The sequence below is a fragment of the Artemia sp. Qi Xiang Cuo genome, chromosome 19 (genome assembly GCF_049724085.1).
Source record: "Artemia sp. Qi Xiang Cuo chromosome 19, ASM4972408v1, whole genome shotgun sequence".
Taxonomy (NCBI): domain Eukaryota; kingdom Metazoa; phylum Arthropoda; class Branchiopoda; order Anostraca; family Artemiidae; genus Artemia; species Artemia sp. Qi Xiang Cuo.
Genome location: NC_142812.1, coordinates 60,215,248 through 60,236,702, shown reverse-complemented (window position 1 = coordinate 60,236,702; position 21,455 = coordinate 60,215,248). Strand labels below are relative to the sequence as shown.

General features: G+C 35.1%; 1 protein-coding gene across 6 annotated transcripts in view; it reads left to right on the top strand.

Annotated features, from left to right (window-relative positions):
- Window positions 1-21,455, top strand: part of Esyt2 (extended synaptotagmin-like protein 2) — a 234,103-nt gene that overhangs the window by 192,250 nt on the left and 20,398 nt on the right. For all 6 annotated transcript variants that reach the window (XM_089104783.1, XM_089104781.1, XM_089104780.1 and 3 more), the window contains exons 18-19: window positions 1,129-1,212; window positions 10,356-10,452. In XM_089104783.1, coding sequence (XP_088960909.1) covers window positions 1,129-1,212; window positions 10,356-10,452 — 181 coding nt within the window. The remainder of the gene's footprint in view (window positions 1-1,128; window positions 1,213-10,355; window positions 10,453-21,455) is intronic.

The following is a 21,455-nucleotide window of genomic DNA, read 5'->3' as shown; positions in this document are numbered from 1 at the left end:
TATTTTTGAATTTACGTATGGTTTATCACTAGAACATAATTTAGTCTTTGAATTTACCTTATTAGGGAATTCTTCTACTTGGGAATCCAAGTCTTTAGCTGAAGAGACCGCGACCCAGTTTTCTCCCGTTATCCAGTCACCGAATTGCAGCAGACCATGGTCAGTGATCGACCTTGAAGTAACTTTGGTTGCTGAATATTTAATTTTTACTTTTTCCGAGGGGTTTCACCGTAACATATAATGATAGCTTCCACTAAGTGGTGCTAGTTTACTTGGATTCTGGTAATATTCCGAAAGATTTGTCAGGATTAAATCCAGAGTTGCCCTTAGTTGTTGGGAAATCGACTAGAGTTTTAAGGTTAAGTGACCTGGTCAGCGATTTGCTATCGAGTTCGTTATTATCTCCTAGCATTGCTACTCCAAAATATGGGTGAGTTCTCTGGCCGTAATCTGTTGATTCCTGCAGCTTCTCCCAAAAAGCTCTTCTTGCTGCAGCTGGCTGACAAGGTGAATAATAGAAAACGCACACTGCTACGGCAAGACCGGCCTAGGGAGTCGCAGGGGAATGTCCGAAATTCCTTTTTTTCTGTTTGGATTCAATTAGCTTTGCGGATCAGCTTTTTCAGTCTTATACAAGCTTTGATGGTAAAAATTAAGGTTAGGTTAAATTAGGTTATAAATCTCAGAAATGTGTTAAAAACCTACCCTAATCTAACCTGTTACCATCAAACCTTGCATAAAACTGAAAAAGTTGACTGGCAATGCTGACTAAATCCAAGGAGAATAAAAAAGGCATTTCGGACATTCAACGGTGAATGTCTACATTCGCCAATTTCGGACATTCAGGTTAATATATATGTCAAATGTTACCCTTAAAAAGCATATTAAATAAATTGACATCTTTGACATCTTGGGATTTTTGACATTATTATTGGACATGGACTGAGTATTTTGATTATGTGTGATTTATTATTTTCATTTGTTAATAAACCCATTGAACTTGAACTTGACATCTTGGGATTTTTTAGACCTTGATATTTTTCGCAACTGGATCTTGTGATAATGTTAAATTATCAGTGAAAATTCTGATTTTTCTATCAGAAATTTGTAATTATTTTCTTTTTTCAGAGAGGGCCACTGTGGCCGTGTTCAGTTGACCCTTCGTTACAGCACAAGCAGACAAAAATTTGTTGTAGTCGTCCATCAAGCGGAGTGAGTATCCCTCATCTTTTTCATCTTTTCATCTTTTTGCAGATTCCTGCATGTTGCAGAGACTAGTAATGCTGTATTTATTAGAGCTCTTAGTACCTCTCAGGCTAGTTCTTAGTATATCTTAGGTTATGTATCTTGTCCAAACTTTCAGCATTTCTAAGCAGGAGTGCCAATCGGGGAGAGGGGCGGGGCAGGGGAAGATTTGTTTGTCCCTCCCTCCTAAGTTCGGACCTTTTTTAGATTTTCATTGGAAATATTCTTTTTTGGTGTTTTCTTTTAAAAAATAAAATAAAAATCAGTAAAATTAATCAATATCCCCCGATTGAACAAGCGTTTTGAAATAAAAGTTATTATGGGAATTTTGACAAGTTATGAATTTCAATGAAAAAACATACTTATTTTTTTTTTTTTTCGTTAAAATTAAGTGGTGTTGGCTAAAATGAGTAATTTTTAGTGGCAATTCGAAACGGGACTTGATTATGAAACATATCTTCGCCCACATCCTTTATTTTTGTGAATTGACGCTTCTGATTTCTAAGGGTGCCTGAAAATGTTTCTATATGAAGGAAAATCAAACCTATCCAGGATTCTTATCCTTAATTGTTCCCAATACAACTTGAGGTTAAAATTTTAAGACAATTTAAGGTAATATTTTAGTATTATAATATATTAGTAATATATTTTATTAGGTAATATTATTAGGTAATATCTTAGTATTATACTGAAAATATTATACTTGGAATACCAAGGATAGTGAAAATCCAGCCTGATTTTTCGAAGTGGTGAAGTAGAAACTTACACAACAATATATGTCCCTCTTCTGCTTATTATAGTTGCAAGGTCAGTGGAAATGAAGTCCGAATGTTTGAATTGGTTAAGTGGAAAATTACACATCCAATCATGTTTGAAAAAAAAACGGTAATTCAGTTTAATGGAAAAAAAACTTCCACATGCAGCTAATTTATACAGTTCCGGGCACCAAATTTTTTTTTTTTTTATTATTATTATTGTTAATATTCAATTTTTGGGAAAAAGTATTGTCGAATTTAACTATTTATTTTTGCTCATTTGTTTTCATAGTTCAACTCGGCAACACTGACGAGAATGTCCTAAGACTTTATAAAGTTGAAATATCCAAAAGAAATCTGCGAAGATCCTGGTTTTCAAGTATGAATAGTTCTCAGATGGTTCCAGAGGGCAAAAATATTTTGTTTTCATCTACTTGATACAGGTAGAGAATGCGGCATTGGACTATAAAGTCCTTACCGGCGGTTCTGACATGCGTTTCATAGCCCTTCAGCCAGAAAGTGTAAAGGAGGGGGGGGCTGGGGGCATGCCATCCTGTGCTTTCATACACTTCTTATTTACCTTCCCCAAACTCTTCCAAGTGCTCATTTAGAACTTTGTTGACTCTAGCTGAGCCTATAGAGCCACGCCATTAACACTCGTTCCAGACCGAATAACCGGTGACATCGGGACTTGAACCCCTATCCTCTCGGAAAAAGGATGACATGTACTTGATACTTCAAGATAACCCCTGAAAAATGCATTTTTAGACTTCCGTTTTCGTGGGGAGCTCTAACTGTTTTTTTTTAGAGTTTAAATATCTTTTTTTTAATAAATGAGACCTTGTCGCTATATATGCCACTATATAATGCCGCTGTATAATGGCTTTATCAGTAAAGGCCACACGGCTCCAATGTTTTATTATTTTTTATTATTTTTCCCAGAGGCGCTTCATACGGAAGGGGTCGTAGTAGAAACTTCAAAGGACTCATTCGATTGGAAATCGAGAGTTCTAGTGCCCTTTTTAAGGGTCAAAAGTGATTGGAAGGCAACTAAACCCCTTCCACGCCCACCAGTTCCCCAAACACATCCAATCAAAATTTTGAGATAGCCATTTTGTTCAGCGTAGTTGATTTCCCGACAGAAATTATGGTTTTGAGGAGGACACTCCCCCACAGCCCTCAGAGCAAGGGTTGTAATTTATGCCCTGGGGGCATAGAAAGCTTTGTCGTAGAAACTTTAAAAAGGACTTATTCGATTGGAAATTCAAAGGGCTAGTGCCCTTTTTAATAGTCGAAAGTGATTGGAGGAAACTAAACCCCCTGTTACGCCCACCTTTTCCCCAAACACATCCAATAAAAAATTTTGAGGTAGCCATTTTGTTCAACGTAGCTGAAAATTCAGGAAATTATGTCTTTGAGGATTACCGTCCCCCCACAACCCTCAGGGCAAGGGTTGTAAGTTATGCCCAGGGGGCATATAAGGTTATTATAGAAAGCGTTGTCGTAGAAATTTCAAAAAGGGCTCATTCGATTGGAAATTTAAATGGTTAGTTCGCTTTTTGATAGTCGAAAGTGATTGGAGGGCAACTAACACCCTTTCTACGCCCACCGTTTCCCCCAACACATCCAATCAAAATTTTGATATAGCCATTTGTTCAACGTAGTTGAGAGTTCTGGAAATTATATGTTTTGGCTGGACTCCCCCACAGTCTTCAGGGGCAAGGGTTATAAGTTATGCCCTGGGGGTATATATGGTTCTTATGGAAGGAATGCTCATATAAGCTTCAAAGAGGGCTCATTTGACTGGAAATTGAAAGTTCTAGTTCACTTTTTAAGCGTCAAAAGATATTGGAGGGTAACCAGCTTCCCCCCCCCCCCCCTCCCAGGCCTTTTTTCCCAAATGCATCCAATAAAAATTTTAAGATAGCTATTTTGTTAAGAATAGTTCAATCATCATATCATAAAAATTTCGGTGTCGACACAACTCCCCAGGGCCCGGGGGCAGGCGTTGTAAGTTATGCCCTGGGGGTATATATCGGTCTTATTGAAGGGATGCTCGTATAAACTTCAGAGAGTGCTCATTTGATTGGAAATTGAATGTTCTAGTTCATTTTAATAGTCAAAAGAGATCCGAGGGCACCTAGCCCCCCCCCCCCTCCACGCCCTTTTTTCCTGAAACCCATCCGATAAGAACTTTGAGATAGCTTTTTTTTTAAATAGTTCAAAGACCATATAACGAAAACTCCGGGGTTGACAAAGCCCCCCCCCAGGGCCCGTAGGCAGGTGTTGTAAGTTATGCCCTGGGGGAATATAGGGTTCTTATTGAAGGGATGTTCGTAAAAACTTCACAGATGGCTCTTTTGATTGGAAATTGAAATTTTTAGTTCAGTTTTTTAGAGCCAAAAGAGATTGGAGGGCAACTAGCCCCCCACGCTCCCTGTTCCCCAAATGTATCCAATAAATTTTTTGAGATACCCATTAAGTTAAAAATGGCTCAAAAGTCACATAACAAAAACTCAGGTGTTGTCAAAACCCCCCAGGGCCTGTGGGCTGGCGTTGTAAGTTATGCCCTGGGGCATATATGGTTCTTATGAAAGGGATGCTCTTATAAACTTCAGAGAGGGCTCATTTGATTGAAAATTGAAAGGTCGAGCTTACTTTTTAATAGTCAAAAGAGATCCGAGAGCAGCTAGCCCCCCCCCTCCACGCCTTCTTTTTCCAAACCCATCCGATGAAAATTTTGAGATAGACATTTTGTTAAAAATAGCTCAAAAGTCAGATAACAAAAACTCAGGTGTCACAACCCCCCAGGGCCCAAAGGAAGGCGTTCTAAGTTATGCCCTAAGGGCATGTATGGTTCTTATGAAAGGGATGCTCGTATAAACTTCATAGAGGACTTATTTGATCGGAAATTGAAAGTTCTAGTTCACTTTTTAAGAGTCAAGAGAGTTAAGGGCAACTAGCCCACCCCCACGCCCTTTTTCCCCAAATCCATCCACTACAAATTTTCAGATATCCAGTTTTTTGGAAATGGTTCAAAAATTAGATAACAAAAACTTCCCCCCGGGCCCGGGGGATAGTCGTTGTAAGTTTTGTCCTGGGGGCGTATATGGTTCTTATGAAAGAGATGCTCTTATAAACTTCAGTGAGGGCTCATTTGATTGGAAATTGAAAGTTCTAGTTCAATTTTTAAGAGTCAAAAGATATCCGAGGGGAACTATCCCCCCTCTCCACACACCCTTTTTCCTCAAGCCCATCTGATAAAATTTTTATAATAGCCATTTCATTAAGAATAGTTCAAAGGTCAGATAAGAAAAATTCTTTTGTCGACGCAACCCCCCAGAGCCCGGAGGCAGGCGTTATGAGTAATGCTCTAGGGGCATATATAGCTCTTATGGAAGGGATGCTCGTATAAACTTCGGAGAGGGCTCATTTGACTGTAAATTCAAAGTTCTTGTTCACTTTTTTAGAGTCAAAAGAGATCGGAGGGCAACTAGCCTCCCCCGCCCCCCTCCACGCCCTAAATTCATCAGATAAAATTTTGAGATAGACATTTTGTTAAAAATAGTTCAAAGTTCAGATAACAAAAATTCCGGTGTCGACACAGCCCCCAGGGCCCGGGGGTGGGCGTTGTACGTTATGCCCTGGGGACATGTATGGTTTTTATTGAAGGGATGATCGTATAAACTTCATAAAGGGCTCATTTGATTGGAAATTGAAAGTTGTAATTCACTTTTTAAGAGTCAAAAGTGATTGGAGGGCAGCTATCCTCTTCCCACACTCCATTTATTTTTTCCCAGAGGTGCTTCATATAGAAGGGGTCATCGTATAAACTTCAAAGGGGTAAATATTGACGAAGACCACACTGCCTTTCCATATCAAACAAACACAACTTAAAAAAATAGGGAAATTTTTTCCAAGACATTCGATTTCCATTCGATTGGAAATCGAGGGTTCTAGTAACCTTTCAAGACTCAAAAGTAATCAGAGGGCAAATAGCCCCCCCCCCAAGCCCTTTTTCCCCAAATAAATCTGATAAAACATTTGAGGTAGCCATTTTGTTAAAAATAGTTCAAAGATCATACGACAAAAACTCCTTTACAGATGACCATTTCGTTAAAAATAGTTCAAAGGTCAGATAAGCAAAACTCCTGTGTCGACACAACCCCCCAGGGCCCGGGGCAGGCGCTGTAAGTATTGCTCTGGGGGCATATACAGTTTTTATGGAAGGTATGCTCGTATAAACTTCGGAGAGGGCTCATATGATTGGAAATTGAAAGTTCTCGTTCACTTTTTAAGAGTCAAAAGAGACTGGAGGGCAACTAACCCACCCTCTGCAAGCCCTATTTTCCTCAAACCCATCCTTTAAGAACTTTGAGAGAGCCATTTTTTCAAAATAGTTCAAAGGTCAGATAACAAAAACTCCGGTGTCAACACATCCCCCCAGGGCCCGGGGGGCAGGCATTGTAAGCTATGTCATGAAGGCCGTATGTGGTTCTTATGAAAAGGATGCTAGTATAAACTTCAGAGCGGGCTCATTTGAATAGAAATTAAAAGTTTTAGTTCATTTCTTCAGAATAAAAAAAGATCAGAGGGAAACGAGCCCCTCCCGTCCTCCACGCCGTGGGGTTTGTCGGATGGATAAACCTATCTAATAAAAACTTCAGTTGACGATTTTTTTAAAAACATTTCGAACATCAGAAATTAAAACACCAGAGCCGACTCAACCCCCAGGGCCCTTGGATAGGCGTTGTAAGTTATACTCTGGGGGTATATATGGTTCCTATAGAAGGGAGGCTCGTATAAACTTCAGAGAGGGCTCATTTCATTGAAAATTGAAAGTTTTAGTTCACTTTTAGGCCAAGGGAGAGGCGTTTTCACTGAAAATAGGTTTTCAGTAAAGCGCCAATGACGCAGCAGGTTTTAGACTTTTACAGTGAAAGAAGGAGGTCATACCCCAATTCTTGTTTGTAGTGATTTTGTTCGTTTCAAGCTTGATTTGCATATTCAATTTACGTAGAATTAAACCATCATAATCATCCTCTGACGTAATCATCACGAGCGAACCGTTTGAGCAGCTTGCTTATGAATTTGCAATGGAGATGAAGATTTAAACCCAGCGATTGAGACCAAGCGAGAAAGGCTCTCTGGAAAAATTATGTAAAATATATTATCCAAATTTTATTAATTGCTCATCTCGAAAATAACGTAAAATTCTGAGTAGAACTCGAGTCTACTTGACACCACCTAAGTTAAGGACAAAATTTGCTCCATAAGATTACGTAACGTAGCGTAGTCTTAAATTATGCTAGTGTGCAAGGTTTTACGGCGTAGTGTGAGAGAACCATTAATAAAACCAAATTGGACTCCAGATCATCTACAACCTCAACAAAGCAGAGAACAAAAAAGTTTTAATTTTTCTAGAAATTTTAATTTTGAATATCTTCTACAAGAAATGATTGACGCATTAAAGCCAAATCCAGCAATGAGTATGTTTTCTGATTTCTCTCCCGTTTTTGGTATGTCATAGTTGAAAGTCATCGCAATTTGGTGGAGTATTTTCAAGGAAAGATACAATAAAATCATCTTACTGTAGTTTAGTCTCGTCAAGTTTGTCTTTTAATAATTCAAGTGTAGATTTATATTCTAAAGTGATCTGTCGAGGCGTATATTGGTTAGGATTGTTTATCAGTAATTCAAGTATAGGTGTCAAAGTGATCCTTCTAGATTTCAGATCATCTTTTAATAATTCAAGCATAGATTCATTCTTCACTTCTAACATTTATGGATTCTACATCTTTTGGAGAAAAATATTGACAGCAGCCTAATGATAGATGCCAATATTTTCATATTAAAGTTTTGATATAAAAAACTTTGAATGCGGTATTATTTTATCGTATATATTTGTAAATAAAAATGCAAAGCCTAGAATTCTTAACTGAAAAAAAAAAATCACTATCTTGGGAACGGTAAATTTGAAACAATTTGAAACATTTGCAACAATTTTTGTATACTGTGATTGCATTATTTAGAAAATAACATCCTTTTTTTTTATCAATGTTTAACTAGGCTCTCTTGGGCATAGCTGTCGTAATATCTTAGCGTTTTCGTTGTTGTTTTGTAAATTGATGGCCCTTTGCATGAATTGTACAGAAATTCTGATTAGGATTTTTTGTATTTTTCTCCTATTGAGAAACAGAGTTTAGCTTCGTCAGGATTGCATTTTAATAATTCAAGTGCTGGTGCTATAGTATTCTCTGTAGGTGATAAAGTATATGGTTGCTGCCATAGCTGCAACTTAGTTTAGTGCGAACAGCAGCCCATAGTAACCGGAGTTTAAAAATGGGTTTGAAAAACGATTTCTAGTGAAAAATTTTTATTTTAAGCTGATTTAATAATGATAAATACATAATGTTTTAGTGGTAATTACTTGGCAAGAAAAAAAAAAGAAAAAAAAAAAAAAGACTGTCATCCTAATCCAGCAATTGAGACAAATGTGCACTTGAACGATGTTTTGACCTTACTTATCTATCCAACTACCTAGGACCAAACAGTATAACCGAACCATCAACCAAATAGAAATATCCAAATCCATACAAAGTCGTCATCAATAAATGTAAGTCGTTGTAAATTCACAAGCAAAAGCACCTTAAATCTAGCGAAACTAAAAGTTTAATAGTTTAATATTAAAAGCTTATTTCAAAAAGAAATATTTGGGTATTTTGTAAAAGAGCGTTAAACTCCTCAAAAAGGTGGAGGATTGAAAGAAAAATTTACTACTGAAATTGCCAGTGTTGATTCCCGCCCCCGCCTTTAACAACAAGGAAAATATCTTTTGAATGCGTAGCATTTATGTTTTTTCCTTTTCTTTTTTTCCCCACGGATGGTCGCATTAATCAAGTGGCTTCAAATACGAAATTACCGTCTAAAAATAGAAGCTGATAAGTTGGAATTACCGTCTAAAAATACCGAGTTGGAATTTGGAATTACCGAGTTGGAAAGTTGGAATTACCGTCTAAAAATTACCGTCTAAAAATACCTAAGAAATTACCGTCTAAAAATAGAAGCTGATAAGTTGGAATTACCGTCTAAAAATTACCGTCTAAAAATACCTAAGAAATTACCGTCTAAAAATAGAAGCTGATAAGTTGGAATTACCGTCTAAAAATACCGAGTTGGAATTTGGAATTACCGAGTTGGAAAGTTGGAATTACCGTCTAAAAATACCTAAGAAATTACCGTCTAAAAATAGAACCAACTGATAAGTTTGTTCTTTGAAGATTGATTTCGATTAAAAATTAGGATTTATTTACTTATAACAAATTGTGAGATTTGAATGTCTTTCATGATACCATATTTGCTAGAATCCTAAACCGCAAAAAAACAGAGGGATTACTTGTAATAACTAATGTGACCCGAAAACTTTTCATCCTTTTTCTGGTTTAAATATCACAAGTTGAACACAAATCTCAAATTGTCAAGCACAACTTGAGGAAGTTGTCCAGTTCAAATACCTAGGAAGTATCACTAAGAGCTCCCGACTTGACAGTGAAATAAGTACTCACCAGAATGGGACAGGCAAATGTCGCCTTCAACAATCTAGGTCAAGTATAGAGATCTCACAAATTTTCTCTGCGCTTTTGTAACAACCATGCCATGCCAATACTATCAGCTGAAACATGTGCAGCCAATATTGTGCATCTGAAGCATGGCACCCGAATTAAGAGCAAGAGAGGAGAGTCCTGGCTTTTGAAAGCTTGTGCCTTCCGATAATATTGAACATTCACTGGTCATAGAAGTCGACGAACAAGTCCATCTGTGAAATAACTCAGAAATCTCTAATAACCGACGTCATCAGGGATTGAAGTTGGAGTTTTTGGGACATGTCCTCCGTATGAATGACCATAGATTCCCAAAAGCTGCTTTACGCTGACAAATATCAGAAAGCAGTAGCCAGGGAAGAGCCAGAAACAAATGGTGCTGGACCTATTAGAGGGATATGTGCAACCTGCACATCATCGTTCAACTAGAATGGGAAGTTATCACTGCAGCATCAAACCTGAAGGGAGATTGGCGGCTCCTCCTTGATGCCGTGGGTGCCTCGGGAGGCACAGGCGGACCTAAGGTCTAAAGTAAAATTTCACACGTGAAGTTTTAAAACAAGTTATGTTTAATTAGGTGGATTTATTTCTCTCTCCAGAAATAAGGAATTGACTTGTGAAAATAAGTCACTGGAATAAACAGATGAAACTGAAGCATACTTTGTACCGTAGAATTGTAATAATGTATTTTTTTCTATCTGCACTAACTTTCTTTTCTTTTACTTCTTTTTTTGTAATATTTGTTTTATTCTAGGAAGTTGCCAATCCCCGATCCAACCGATTTGCCAGATCCGTACGTCAAATTGTACCTCTTGCCAGATAAAAAGGAAAGTGGAAAGAGGAAAACGGAGGTAACTTTCTCTTTTTAGCTTTCAATTGAACAAGCACTATATTATCTAAAAAAATCGAGATTATTTGGTATTTATTTAATTCTAATTGGTGAAAGGTGCAAAATACGACATCATTACTACTAACAGCTCACTGCAGCACCAAGCCGCCTGAGGCCAGTACAACCTCCTCAATCCCAATCTATTTAAAGCCTCCTTCTTTTCACCCTCCCAAGAAGATCCAATATCCCTTAAATCCTTCCTTACAACCTCTTTACTCCCAATTCGGGGATCACTTGCTTTTTGTTTGGCCATAGTGGTTGGCTAAAACGACTATCTTTGGCAAATCGTCATCTTTCATCCGCAGAATGTGTCCTAACCATCTCAACCTTTCTCTCATTATAGCCCTAAAAAGCGGGATTGAACCGCGTTTTTGTATAGCTTACTGTTTGTAATATGGTCAGTGAGATGGATACTCAAAATTACGGGTGAGACGGATACCGTAGACAATTCACCTGGAAAGCATCTAATAAATTCACATATTTGACCACTACCATCACTGTCCTCACTGTAGCTTCCAATATTCTGATCTTGTTTCGACACAGCAAAATACGATAATCCAGGATAAATATAATTAACTCTAATCTTTTTCTTGCTTATAAATACCATCCTAACATCTGTTTGTAAAAATTGAAAACAGCTTTTTCACTGTGAAACTAGTGTAAAAGAGTATTGCATAAAATCCAGCACTGATGGAAATTCGGATTTCTTATTCAAATTTCGCGTAAGATTTAAACTCCAATATTTTGTTTTTTTATGCTAATATTCTTTGTGCAAGTTTTGAGTGTTATTTTTTTACATTCCTTTTTTTTATGTTTCAATGTAAGCCGACAATTTATGCTAATATTTGATAGCTGAGATTCAGTGTTGTCTGTCTACCAAATTTAATTTTTGAAGTTTTATTTCTTTTTTTTTCAGATTGAGAAATATGTTGGAAGGGTGCCGGATACATGTAAAAAAAAAAAAAAATTCAATTTGTTGAGCAAGTTTAGATTATCTCCAAGTATAGATCTAAGTAAGATGTTTATAATTCTTGCTCGGCGAATTGATAGATATGAAACTATTTAGTCCAATTAAAGATACTGAGTCCATAAAGGTATTAAGTCTAAGTAAAGTCCAAGATAGATCTGAAATTATCTCCAAGCAAAAATCTAAGTAAGATCATAGTTCTCGCTCGATGAATTGACATATCTGAAACTATTGAGTCCAAGTAAAGATACCGAGTCCATAAAGATATTGAGTCCAAGTACAGTCCAAGATAGATCTGGAATTATCTCCAAGTAAAGATCTAAGTAAGATCATAATTCTCGTTTGGTGAATAGATCTGAAAATATTGAGTCCAATTATGTAAGTATCTTGTCCTTTCGGTGGAAGCTATTGAAGCTTGTTAGAAAATTGCATCTTTCACAAAGGACATAACCTTAAGCAAAAAGATTTTGAAAGAAACATTACAAATAATCATGCAATGGTCATATAATAAAGCTTATCAATTAAAAACAAACAGAAATAAAATCAAGAAAATAAAACTAAAGTCAGGTATTATTTTTATTATGGGCGGGTTCACATAACAAAGCCTAGGCTCAGGCCAGAAAGACCTGTTGCCTCCCCGCCTCAAAAGAGAAGAAGAAATATAGCACCAATCGTCGCTTGGCTGTTGGTGCCCCCTCGAGATGAATTGACGTTTTAAAAGTTTTATTGGCTATTAATTTTCCTTATTTATGAATGAAGTGGAATTAAAAGCAATAATAGTGACAGAAATATGTGTTCTTTTTTAAACAGAAAACGTAGATTTATTATCATGGATATATTTGTTGTAGGTAATGGTTTTCCTTTCCTTGTATCTATACTTTATCTATACTTGTATCTATACTAGTATCTATGCTTGTATCTAGCACTTTATTTTGTTCAAGTTCATGATAAAAAAATACTGTTAAAAACATATTTGTTTTTCAGTAAAGCTCGAATGACATTTTGTCCTTTAAATCATTTTGTAAAACTAAATTTATTGTCGAAATGTATTTGTTTTAGGTAGCTGTTTGTTTTGGTCTCGGCTTGCATTTTGATAAATTAAAAAACTTTTCCACAAATTAAGTTTTTCAAAGAAAAGTAAAGAGCTCCATTAAACCAAAAATGATCAGAAATAAAGTCTAATAATCTTCCAAGCGTAAAACTACCACAAATTACCATCAATAAATAAAAGAAACCCAAAAAGGACAGAAATTACAATAAATAACCCAGTCAAATTCAAAACGAGCAGAAATAAATATCATTAGGGTTGACATCCCTCATGCCCTCTGAAGACCAGAACATACTTGCACTCTACTGAAAACAAGATATAACTTAAGTGTTTTTCCTTTTTTTTTTTGAACTTTGATAAATCAAAAATTGTTAAGACTTTAAGGAATAAATATCATATGTATGTCAAACTGTCAGTCCACACCCGTTTGTTTTCGTTTTTTCTTTGATTTCTATTTAAATTTGATTGAATTTCAGTTTCAGTTTTATTGAAACTGAAATTCTGAAGCTGAAACTGAAAATCATATTTATTGAAACTTTATAACTGAATGTGGAATTTTTTCGTTAAAACTGGATTCTCTTTTCCTGAATTTTCAAGACATATATGGTTGTGTAGGTTTCCACTAAACCAATTCAAACAGTCAAATATAATTTTCACTGTCCTTGGTAATTTGTATTAATTTTTAAAAATAACTTTTAAAATATGATTCAATTAAAAGTGGAAAGATTTTACATGTTTAGGTATATTTATGTAAAGTATTTTGAATAATTTATTGCTAATTTTAACTAATGACCAAACCATAGTTGTCAAATCACGAAATTGAACGGGTGCAGGGGGTGTAGATTTTTCAAAATGTATGGGGACATTTTTTTTTTTTTTTTTTTTTTTTTTTTTTTTTTTTTTAAATGAAAATAGCAAAAAAAATAGGTATCTTTAGTTGTAAATACTGAAAAACAGTATGTTTTTATTTAAATTCAAGTGAGCAAATAAATCTAGAGGGAAATAGCCCCCTTCTATCCTCTTATGGATTTCTATTTCTAATAATGCAGTTTTTAAAGAAGCTTCAGCCAGTCTAAATTTAAAATGATGTAAAGACAAGGATGTTTTAATAAAGACCCCATAAAGGCATCCTCAGCGCAAGAACAAGGTTTTAAGAAATACTAATAAAATGGGGAAAATATGCATAGGAAAAACTGTGAGAAATCAGAAAAAAGCAAAAAGAAAAACTGTTAAAAAACTAAAAAATAACGTATCAGAGGCAGTACTCTAGCTATGCTTAAGTAAAGAGTCTTGTACCTGCAATTTGTTATTTGTTTTCATTAAATACAAACGGATAAACTGTCAGATAAACTATAAAAAAAGAGATAAAAAAAATGAAAAAACTCAGTTTAGAAAAATAAAACAAAAAAGCAGAACATCCTCTCATCAGAAAAGCAAAACGGTAGCTGAATTTCAAAACCAAGAGAGAATCCACTGCAAATGGGTTTGAGTTAATTGATGTTTAATTTTTCATTCTGCTCTTTAACCATAACCTGTTTTAACTAATAATTAAAAAAAAAAAACATTTTCCAGTAAAATGAATTTTTTTTCAAAGAAAATTAAAGAGCCAATGAGAAACCAAAAAAAGAAGAAAAACTGAAAATAAAACGTATTATATAAAAAGGGAATTAAAAGTCATAGATAAAGAGTAAACGATAATTAGTTAGAATTAACACCAGAACATTCTCTCATGATACAAGCAAAATGTAAATGAATTTCCAAATTAAATTCATTCAATCATCCAATTGCACATGAATTTGTGTTGATTGATGACATGATTCTGTTTAGTTTTCTCTTTCTGCTTTTTAACCATAACCTGTTTTAACTAATAATTAAAAAAAAACACTTTCCAATGAAATTGATTTTTTTCAAAGAAAATTAAAGAGCCAGTGAGGAACAAAGAACGAAGAAAAACTGAAGGGAAATTGAAAATAAAAAGTACTATATAAAAAGAGGAAAAAGTCATAGATAAAGATTAAACGAGAAATTAACACCAGAACATTCTCTCATGAGACAAGCAAAATGTAAATGAATTTCCAAATTAAATTCATTCAATCATCCAATTGCACATGAATTTGTGTTGATTGATGACATGATTCTGTTTAGTTTTCTCTTTCTGCTTTTTAACCATAATCTGGTTTAACTAATAATTTAAAAATTGTTTGTCAGAAAAGACGTTTTTCACTGAAAGGTAATAATTTAAAATGAACCAAAATATCTCTTAAAAATAAAGGAAACTCAAAAGGAATTGAAATTAAAATGCCTAATCATATCCAACATAAAAATTACAGATAATGGTAAATACGAATCATTAAACAAACAGAAACTAAGACAAATAATCAATTTGAACGAAGAGAAATTACCACAAACAGGCTAGGACTATCGCCATTAAAACCTTCTGAAGGCCAGGGCATCATTTGCGCTTTACTGAAAACTATCTGGATTTTGAGTTGCTTAAATTTATTTGTCATTGTACCAGCATCAAAAAATAATATAACGAGGTTAATCAAGTTTACAAATAAGAAGGGTGAAACCCCTCCTTCCTTTAACCCTCTAAACGGCTGGAGTGCAATGCGAGCTTGACTGAAAACGGTACGAAAATAAATAATTAAATAAAAATATTGCTTTGAAGGCATACGGCTCTTTACATAGGCAGCATCTTGCTTCTCATTTTCTCTCTTTTATCCAATGCACTTGGAATTGTTATTTCTTGAAGCAGCCCCCTTTTTTCTCTTTCTTGAAAGATTAAATTGTCTACTTGATTAAGCTTTGATTGCCACTCTTTACTTTAAGGTGCTTAACGACCCATAGTCCTCATTTAAACCTGAGCTGAATTTCTCCGCTCTTAAAAAGGGGAAAGGAAATCAGCTTATTAAGATAAGCTGGGAGCTGGAAAAATCGTGTTCTGACGGCGGAAAAATTCTTTCGAGCATGTATTAAGTCAGTATTGTCAAATTAGGGGCAAATTGAATCTGACAAGCTTTTCTCATATTCTATCCTTTAAACGAAGGAGGAAAACGGGTTTAAGAGAAATTTTCTTCGGCTGGTCTCTGTGTTAGTCCTTATGAATCCTTGATATTCTGAGCGGCGAAAGGGGGGGTTGTTATTACTACTATATACATACACGAAAAGAGGGTGGAGAGGTAAGAAGATGTTCCTCCCCCTGGAAAAATGGTCTAAGCCCCACCAATGGTTTGAAAAAAAGTATTAATCAAATACGGAGTTTTCGGAAAATTAGTAAACCATGTTTAGTACCAATGTCTTCATGTCTTGCCTGAGCTTACTTCAGTTTTGGGGCTCCTCCGATAATAATTATAAAAATAATCTTTAACAACCACTAGTAAATAAAAATTCCCCTGCCAGGGAAATTGGACAAAAGGCGAAAAAAACTCCCCTACTTGCCAGGGAAATTGGACAAAAGGCGAAAAAAACTCCCCTACTTGCCAGGGAAATTGGACAAAAGGCGAAAAAAACTCCCCTACTTGCCAGGGAAATTGGACAAAAGGCGAAAAAAAACTCCCCTACTTGCCAGGGAAATTGGACAAAAGGCGAAAAAAACTCCCCTACTTGCCAGGGAAATTGGACAAAAGGCGAAAAAAACTCCCCTACTTGCCAGGGAAATTGGACAAAAGGCGAAAAAAACTCCCCTACTTGCCAGGGAAATTGGACAAAAGGCGAAAAAAACTCTTAGGACTGTCAGAAACTGGTGCCCTGATGAACTATAAATGCAGGCAGAAGCACAGGATTCAGCAACTTTACTAAAAATGATTCTTGACGACCGGTTACAAATCAAGCACATATGTGCTTGAAAAACGCAACCAGTACATATTTACTAAATTATAAAACTAACCAAATCATCACTGAGATAAACACAAATAATGAACAATAAAAAAAAGAGATAATAATAATAATTACTGAATAATAAATTATGAAAAAAAATAATAATAATGAAATAAAACGAATATATTAATAACAGAACAAAAAAAAAATTACTTAATTTGTCCTCTCTCGTCTTCCAGCCCCACACTCACCAACCGCCCGCAAGGAGATGCTTCTTTAACCGGGTTTTAAAGCGGTTAAATCTTATACTTTTCTTTTATGCAACACAGGAGAAAGCCATAGGCTTGTCGCAGAAACCCATATGCTTTGACGACAAGTTATATATATATATATATATATATATATATATATATATATATATATATATATATATATATATATATATATATATATATATATATATATATATATATATATATATATATATATATATATATAGTATTTTGACTGTTTGAAACTCAGCACATAGCCTATATTTACGGAGCTGTATATGCTGATGTATATTACAACATTTTAAAAGACTATATAACACATTCGGGTTACAATATGGGGTCTACAAGGTAATTCTTACTTTTTTCTTTTAGTTATCTAAAAAAAATGTCCTTGGAAAGCAGTAAACCTTATTCTTTTTTTTCCTTAAAATCATGAAAAATGTCAGATGCACTTTTTGGTATTGGGCGTGGTCATTTTTCTGATGAGGTAATTACTTGGGAATATTTCATTGGATTTTAGGCGGTTTCACTTATGAGTTTATGATGGCTTATATTTAAGGGTCGTGTTTTATCACTAAGATATTAAATGTAATATATTTAGTCTTTATGCCAAGATTGTAGTTTTTTAAAATAATCTTTGTTCTATGATCTTACTGATGTTAGCATCGAACTGATGTTAGCAAAAGCATGAAAGACGCCATCTTTCTGCCATATAGAACAATGATGAGAGAACTTTGATGGTATACTCATCATTGTTCTCAGACCGCTGATCAGAGCAGAATGATGAAAGACGTTTGCGAAAGAACGACAAAAGATGTAAGATCTTAGTTCAAAGATTTCACTTTTTAGGATTTTTCATTTTTAGGATTACCACGCACAGAATAATTACTAAAAAAAACAAAAAAAAAGAACAAAACTACAAAAAAAAAAACTGCGAAAGGAAAACGAGTGTTTAAAAATTGCAATTGACTAAATAAAATACTATAGTATTGACTGTATTTTACAAAAAAAATTAATGTCTGATAATTACCATGCACAATTTTTTTTTTCGCACCGAATAATTACCTTTAACACATTAACAGTCTCGATAACGGTGTCAATTGTTGGCTATAGTCACGTGAGTATCAAAATCTCATTCCTCCATTTTAAAAAATTTTTCGGAAGAGTTAAAATTTCTTTTCTTTCTTAGATTTAGAATTTTCTTGACAATATAAATTTCTATTTCCTGGCAAAGAATTCCATAGATTAGTTTACAAATGTTAACGAGGACTCCAATAGAGGTCAATTTTCTTAAGAATCATCCCAAGGTTGCCTATTCAGTTATCTTTTTGCGATTTTTCTCTAGCCTTAAGACTAATCATTCTTCGCCATAGTCAACATCTAGTTGGAATGATCAGAACTTGCTACTTGGGCAAGTTCCTCTTTAATTAACTTTATTTAGCTTTAATTAACTTTAATTAACAATCCTTCAAAAATTATAGTTAGGTTAGGAATGATGAGCCATGAATTGAATTGATCGTCTATAAATAGAATAGGCCGTGGGTAAACATCTTCTTACCCCGAAAATGAAGATATGATTTCTGATACCCTATGGTGACCTTAGGAGCACTAGCCTATATGTATGAGCACAGTAAAAGGGGAGAGTAAAGCCTGCTAAACTAAAAACAATTGTCAAATAAAGTTGAGACCAAAGAATTTCCAAGGGAGAACGCCATTTTCAGAAATCACGTACATTAGGTGGCACATGTCATGCGTGGTGGAGGTGTGCCAAGCGTTGCGGAACTGTACGGTACAACTGGTATTCTGAAGTTTCCTACACCAGGTGGCGGAAAAGGGTGCCTCCTCGAGAATTTCTTTCAGAACATGACTTAAAAAAGATTGACCTACAGTCTTACCCCCCCCTCAAGGAAATTTTGGATCTTAACCCATAATCTGATAAAAGTCTAGCTACCTATTTCCGAAATACCGAGATTTTTACTATAATTTCCTATATTCTTCATATAATTGAACTATTCTTGCGTTCTTTATCCAAGTTGGATATATTATAGTCCTACATTATGTCCCTCCCCCCACCAAAAAAATCTGCATCGCATTTCAGCGTGTTTGTCATCCTATGAGTAACTATTATATGCCGCTAGTCTTGCCAATTCTTTTTCGTACTATATAAACAGTCAAAACTCCCTTTTAGATATATTAAAAATGATCCTTTTGAAGATGTTTCCATACAATCATACTTCTTCAAAAATTAGAAAGCTGCCTTTTATTTCCTTTTTTCTGTCCTTTCAAGTTCTTTTCTATTTTTTCTAATGCATTGTCTATGAATAACTGAAGACACATCAATTTGGGGAGGGAGCATTGCCACAAGATGTTTTACCCCCCCCCCCCTTTAATTTTGAAAATAACTTTTCTTATGTATTTTTATTCAAATGCACCGTTTTTGCTTTTTTAATTAAAAAAAAAAAACAGAATTGCCCCTCCCCCTCTGGATTTTGAAAATTATATTTTGCTCCCTCCTTTTCATTTTCATAAATTGACGCCTTTGACCATCTGTTGATATTGTATAGCTCTTATTACCTGTGTATCTGTCCTCGATGGGGGACAGTCTACTGAAGTAAGAGTTTTAAATCCCAAGCCTCTTAAGTAGAACCGCTTTCTCGCTTGACTCTCTAAGGAATTGTACAGAGAAACGCTCTTTTCAGACAAAAGGACCGAATAGAAAATTATACAAAGTTACTCAAGTTGTCTCCTAATTGTTCTTTTTTTATTTGTGTTACGTTTACATTTGCCAATCTATGTTACAAAAAAAAGAGAAGAGCATTGTCTATATAACACGCATTTGCGTGTTAGTGTGCTCTAGAATAAATTTTACTGGTTTTTATTATAAATTATCACTGAAAATTTATGAAATATCCAAACAAATAAGAGGTTTTTCTGGAACGTCCACTGTTTGATCAGGAGTAGAATCTTAAATCGAAAGTACCCCAGATTAAAAAAAAAGTCAACTTGTTCATCTACCTTTTAAGGGTATGCTCTGAAGCCTAGCTAAGGATGGAAGATCTGTCAGCTGTGGTAATTGACAAATTATCAAAGGTTGTGCCTTTTGACCAGCTATCTTGGCCCAGCCCCAAACGAAAAGCAGGTCGTCCGCGAATGGGGTAGAAAAGGGCATAAGGATGGGTTTGAAGGGAATCGGAGCTTCATGGGAGTGGGCAAAGAGTGAAGCTTTGAAAAGATTAGGAAGGGGGGAAGAAGTATGCGCAGCTGTCTTTGGCCTCAGGTGCCTCGGTCTTGCAGTTAGTTATAGTTAGTATGTGTTGTTGTGGCAATTCGAAAAGCACTACAGGCCCTTCAGTTAATATGTGAATTTTCTTTGCATAAGAAAATATTGATAAAATTAAATATAACTTCTTATTTCTGAAGAAAATAAAGAAGGAGAATATAGTAATAGGAAGAAAACTTGCCTTATGTTACCGTTCAGCTCTTCCAAGCTCTGTTACAAAAAAAGTAGAAGAGTTCATAATAAGGGCAAGATTAAATAAAAATTTACTTGTCCATTGACCTTTTGAAGGCATATCCTGAAGCCTACTTTAGGGCTTGGTTTCTGGTTGTGGTAATTCAAACATCCCTTCTGTCCCCTCAGTTAATGGATGAATTTTCCTTATATACGTGAATCAAAAACGAACAACCCCGGGGAAACATCAGGGCTATCAAATGTGATTAATTAAATAGTGTGATTCCAGGGTAATGCCTCAAAAATGGTGCAACGAAATGGTTCATTGCTCTTTTTTTTAATAGTTTCTCACCAAATCGAATGCTGTCCGGTTCTCAACTTTAGATTGGTTGATCTTTTGGCTATTCCCTAATTACTCTCGTTTTTCTTCTTTTTTTCTGTTGTGTGTGGAACCAAGCTATGTTCCAAAACAGACCTGAATTTTAAACAAGAAACGCAGCAAGCTAAAAAAAAAACCATTAACCTTCAGGAGCTTATCCTAAAACCCGCTTAAGGATAGGTGCTATTTTAGCTTCAATATAATTTAAACCCCAATCCCATCAGTTAGCAGGTGAATTTTATTTACGCAGGTGTGTTTGCAGGGGGGAGGGGCTTGGTGCCTCTGAAGTACTAAATTTTCTTAATTTCTCATTCATTTCTTATTCGAATCATTAATTAGTTTTCTACCCCCCCCCCTCGAAAACGAAATACCTTGTTTTTACATGTCCGTGGCAATCCTCGTTAAGAAAAATCAAATTCCAGGTTCTTTTTCGAAGACATGCTTCTGATATAGGCGACCAAATGTGTTGAATTGAATAGTGTGAATTCGAGCATGGTCCGCATGTCACGTTTGCGTAAAACAAAAGTACCCCTATTTTGAACCGAAGGTTTTCAGAATTTGCGCTGGAACTGTGCAATTTAATAACTTGACAATTTGTATTAAATTCGAACAAAATGGAGCGTGCTATTCTGATTTTTTCGCAAATAAATATGTTTTAAGTTCTTTATAGTGGTCAGCTTTCATATAGAATGAAAGCGTGGCGTTTCATGGACATGCTAATTTAGACTATAGATTTAGCCATTTACGTAATATTAAACTTAGAATAAACTGGTATATGTACATTTGTGAATAAACGTACTTTTTCTAACTTTACTCTTCTATTTTTTTATATTTTACCCAAGTTTCAGATAGAACGTAAGCGTGGCTTTTCATAGACATACTAACTCTAACTATAGGTTCAGCTATTTGGGTACTATTAAGCTTAAAATACGGACAAAAGCGTTATCAAGCTTAACAAATTTGTTTTGCTTATCTATTTTCACGGATCAATCCGGCAACACTGACGAAAATCTGATATCGCCTTGAAAA